Source organism: Rosa rugosa, chromosome 2 (genome assembly GCF_958449725.1).
Source record: "Rosa rugosa chromosome 2, drRosRugo1.1, whole genome shotgun sequence".
Lineage (NCBI taxonomy): Eukaryota > Viridiplantae > Streptophyta > Magnoliopsida > Rosales > Rosaceae > Rosa > Rosa rugosa.
In genome coordinates, this window is record NC_084821.1 from 28810385 (window position 1) to 28815184 (window position 4800).

Consider the following 4800-nt stretch of genomic DNA (forward strand, 5'->3'; position numbering starts at 1 on the left):
TCCTTAATTTGATTTGTGAGGTTTGCTATAGTTGGTAGGACTGATGTTTTAAGAATAGACAAGTAATCTGCTGAGGAGTTGATTGTACTTAGTTGGCTCTTCCTCAAGAATGAATTAGATGCATGTAAGCATGTATTAGATCCATGAGAACCAATTAATCTGAGACATGCGGATTTTGAATACATGGGTGATGGGTGTATGCTAACAAATGCGTGCCATGTGTGGGCATATTGATCTGCGAGTTCATCAATCCCCTCAAGAATCACAACTACTTTTATCTTCTAATGGATTAGCCAACTGGCTAGAGCCTCCAACATCTTCTTGAATCAATGTTTTTCTCTGATACATATAGTTTCAATTATGGTGGAGGTGAGGGTTTGCGACTTTGCGTTGATGTTGAACTGGTGATAGGTGAAGTGTTTTTTTTTCCCCTTTCTATATTACAATGGGGATAGAACTGGAAATAATAAGATATGTGACTAGGACTGGGTGTATGGATACATTTAATTTGACCCATACTTAAAATGACGACAGATGTCGTTATCACTTTATCATGTTTTTTTATGAAAAATGTCAATAAATATACTTCTTCAGTTCATTCACAACAATCTGCAAATCTTCGTCTTTCCCATATCTCACACGTTACACATTTATTCGCATCCCATCATTTAATGAAGAGGTTGTTGAATAAGTAATTATGAAGTCGCCTAACCACATGTGTCTTGTCGCATCAACCTTCTCCATCTTCGGTTTAGTCAGCACCCTTTCGTCTTGGGCCAGCCTGGCAATTGGTCACCCCCCAGTTCTATAGGCTGGCACCACACCCAAGTCTCTTTTCATCGTTAGGCTTGGGTTTTCCACATTTTTTTCATTTATGGGGCTAAACCCAACTAGTAACACAGCAATACAAGGCCCAATGGACTTGCTCTTAGAACCAAGAAGATTTATATAGCTATCATGAAATTTCGATATTTCCAAAGTAATCGAGAATATAGTCTGCAAGTCATTTTGGCAAGAATCTATCTCTGAAAATTGCAACGTAATTTTTCTTTCTTTCAATTCTTATCTCTTTTGCTCTGCTAGGGTTTACAACCCTACCAATACCCGTCAAGCAGAGGAAGCTTGCTTGCTTAGTACACCTGGGCTAAGATTTGTAACTCTCCACCATTAATAAGTACCCACGATCCTGATCACATGGTCAGCAACTGACCATGGATTTTCTGGTCACTGACCGTCCGATTGAGATCGATGAAGACAAATGACTTCGATGACAGATATATAATGAGAATGCTCTACTTTCTCATTGCTTGTGGAATAATATAATCAGCAAAGCTTCCAAGTCTAACTAATTAACAAAATCATATCACTGCCACCAGAAATATTAAAATTGATAAAGAACAGAAAAGAAACCAGTCGGTAAGGAACCAATATCACCGTACAAAAAAAAAAAAAAACAGTCCACACTAAGAACTTAATTGCAGTTAACAGAATTCCAGATGAAAAGAAAAAGCCACTCCTATGTTGCAGTTAAAAAAATCTCAACTTGCTGGCCAAGATAACAATAAGGAGATAAACAACAACAGAACAGAAATACTAATCACCCTAAACTCCATACTGTCTGACTGAACATCCAAAACGCCATTGTAAATAGAAAAAGAATCGTTTTTGATTCTACAGGAATGCAACCGAGATTAATATGACTTTCCACAATGTATCAATGCACCAGCACTTAAGAAAAGGCTGAAAACAGCTGCACTGCCAATCGTCCTTTGCCCAACATACCTGATCTTCTCTACCCCTGGCACCTGCATCAGCCAGAAGATGCATATATAATGTACATGCATAATCATTTCACTTTCCCAGAAAGTATACAAGCATGACAGGCTCTTATAACCACTTTGCTTTTGCATGTAAACAATAAAGTAAAACTGGAGAAGTACAAATAGAGGAGTAAGCCTATGAGCTAAGAACCACAATTACAATTTGATGCACCAGTAAAACTTGGATACAAAAGAAATTAACCTTTTCTACACCTATTAGCCCAGTCTGTTAATCAGACCTAGGGTATATTTCTTATTATCCAAGTTACCGCTGCTGAATCAGTACTGGAGCTCCCCAGAGAGTTGGGGTGTCCAACTGGACACACAACGGCATTGATATTTAATATCTTGTGAAGATATCGACTAATTCTTCATGGATGGAATAATATTGATTAACTAATCAAGAATGGAATATGATTCTAGGTCAGTCTGCCAGACTGGCACAGACAACACTTTCCATCTTTCCTATTTGGGTTATCCCGATCTATTCTTAATGTTTTCTTCAAAGCACATAATGCAGTATATTGGATAAGTACAAAATTTGTAAACCAAAAGACATTTCTCACACCTGTGATCAGTGGAAGAATCCATTGTACTTGAATTTTAAGAAAAAGGAACATATATAAGCCATTCATCCTAGGTCCATATGCAGCATTTTTATTCTTATAACACTATTATGAGCATCTGATCATGATATGGCTAAGTACATCTTCGAGGAGCCTTGCATTGCCTAATTGCTAGGAAGTTGTGGGTGCAACATTTTTGTTATTGGGTTCACTGATCGATGGCAGAGTTGGAATTGTTAATGGCTGGTTGGCATGGGTGATGTGTGAGGAAAAATTTAAAGACAGTTAGAAAGGCTGGTGGCTGGAGAAAAACTGCAAACCTTTTGAAGGAATAGAAACCATTCAACCACAAAAACAAAACGGAATAGTTTTTTAAATGATTGCTTTACAGAATACCAATACTACTATTAGTGACAGGAATGCTTCCGTATTATCATTCAGTATTGAGAAATGCATATGGTAAAAGGAATAAAAATAAAAAAAAGTGACAAGCACAAAGTATGTAATTTGTACTTAAAAAGATAAGAGATGAGTTGCTGTTGAGCCTGAGATGTGAAGAGTGTACCTTACACCTTATAGCCTCAAATGAGCCATACATCACACCTGGATACAAAAACATAGCCAGATAAAACATCATTTGGGTTCGAGTTTCAAATTGATAACTGGTTCTCAGGCCAGCTGTTTATTTATCTAAAGCAATTTCCATCCTAGTTTTCATGTGTGAAGAAAAAATTAATCCTAGAAAATACTCATGACGGAAGAAGTGGTCCTAGAGTGAATAGATGCTTAGTTTGAAATCTAACTGGGGGTCTAGGTTTTCACTTGACACAAATGTTTAAAGCATTACATCACATTTCAAAACGGGGATATTATCATGTTACAAAACAAAATTTCTACCATAGTGGTTTTCTGACGAACCTCACTAAGAAAGGAGTAGTGTACTTGTACTTGTAGAAAACAAAGACTTGGTGATGTTCTTAGCTTTATTATTATTATTACTACTAAATTTACCCCCTCTTGCTTGTTCCCTCACAGGTTTAGAATTCCTTCCCATATGATATAAGGATGTGTGCATCATTCAACAGTACAAGTAAAACCTAATTACTCAGAACCCAAACACAAAAATTGACTGCAAGAACAAGTCCAGTTTATCAAAAACTAAGGCAAATCGAAAACACTTAAAAAGAGTCTTGCAGAGAAATAAATCCCTGAAAGGGGAAAAACATGGAAAGCAAACACAATTGAGGTGAGATATAGAGAGAGAATTACCGACGGCACAACCGACAGCGCCCCCGACAGCTGCGCCGACGGCCATGCGACTCAAACAGCTATCCTTGGCCATCTCTGTGGGTTTCTTTCAAATTGCTGCTGTCTAAGTGAGAGAGGAGTTTTTGTTGGACTGTGAGCCGTCAGCCGTGGGGGTTAAGTCGTTTTGCTTGGACACTACTCTGTGTTTTTTTGTATTTCTTTTATTTTTATTTTTTTCTTGGGGTTTTTTTTTGGGTTTTTATCCATTTACCCCATTTTTAGAGATTTTTTTCCCACCTACCCCATTAAGTTTTTTTAATTCCCTCTTACCCAAAACACTCTAAGGAGGTCTTCCCTAATACCCCATTAAGATTTTTTTTTTGTTTTTTAAATTTTTTTAATACCATTTTACCCTCACCCCTTTGAAACTTAAAGAGAGAGAGAAAATGGAAGAGAGAGAAACCATAGGAGACTTCGCCGGAGCTCGGTCACCGGCCGCCGGAATCCGGTCACCGGCCGCCGGAATCCGGCCAACTTTCGCCGGATTCCGGTCACCGGTCGCCGGAATCCGGCCAACTTTTGCCGGATTCCGGTCGCCGGATTTTGGTCACCGGTTGCCGCTCACCGGAATTTGCTGAAAATCTCACCGGAAATGTTTTTTTGCCCCCAATAGACATCTATTGCCCCCCAATAGACTTTTATTGCCCCCCCAATAGACGTCTATTGCCCCGATAGTCTATTGCCCCCCAATAGACGACTATCAGCCATGTATTGCCCCCCAATAGACTTCTATTGCCCCCTAATAGACATCTATTGCCCCCAATAGATGTCTATTAGCCATGTATTGCCCCCTAATAGACGTCTATTGCCCCCTAATAGACGTCTATTGCCCCCAATAGATGTCTATTAGCCATGTATTGCCCCCCAATAGACGTCTATTGCCCCCCAATAGAACTTTCGGTAGTCGGAATGGGAACTAATCTTCCTAAAATTAGACAAATAAAACTTTGATTAAAGAAAAAAATGAAGAGATTATATCAATTCAAAACGTCTATTGCCCTCCAATAGACGTCTATTGCCCCCCGATAGATATTCAATTTTTTTTGTATCTTTCCTTCTGCCCTATTAACATGATCGATCCTACTCACTGATACATATTTCCAAAA

The 4800-nt window shown here is 38.6% G+C and overlaps 1 protein-coding gene across 1 annotated transcript; it reads right to left on the minus strand.

Annotated features, from left to right (window-relative positions):
- Positions 1-1363: 1363 nt before the first annotated feature.
- On the minus strand, positions 1364-3814 carry LOC133732111 (protein MGR2). Its single transcript, XM_062159578.1, has 3 exons — positions 3656-3814; positions 2952-2989; positions 1364-1805 (listed from the first exon to the last, which is right to left on the minus strand). The coding sequence occupies exons 1-3, from the start codon at positions 3726-3728 to the stop codon at positions 1692-1694; spliced, it is 225 nt and encodes a 74-aa protein (XP_062015562.1). The 5' UTR covers positions 3729-3814; the 3' UTR covers positions 1364-1691.
- Positions 3815-4800: the final 986 nt, after the last annotated feature.

Excerpts from the sequence above, each read along its gene's own strand:
- LOC133732111 (XM_062159578.1), bottom strand. The coding sequence starts at position 3,728 with ATGGCCAAGGATAGCTGTTTGAGTCGCATGGCCGTCGGCGCAGCTGTC. Across the intron at positions 2,990-3,655 it reads CGCTGTCGGTTGTGCCGTCG|GTGTGATGTATGGCTCATTT; the intron begins GTAATTCTCTCT and ends TTTTGTATCCAG. Across the intron at positions 1,806-2,951 it reads TTGAGGCTATAAGGTGTAAG|GTGCCAGGGGTAGAGAAGAT; the intron begins GTACACTCTTCA and ends TGGCTGATGCAG.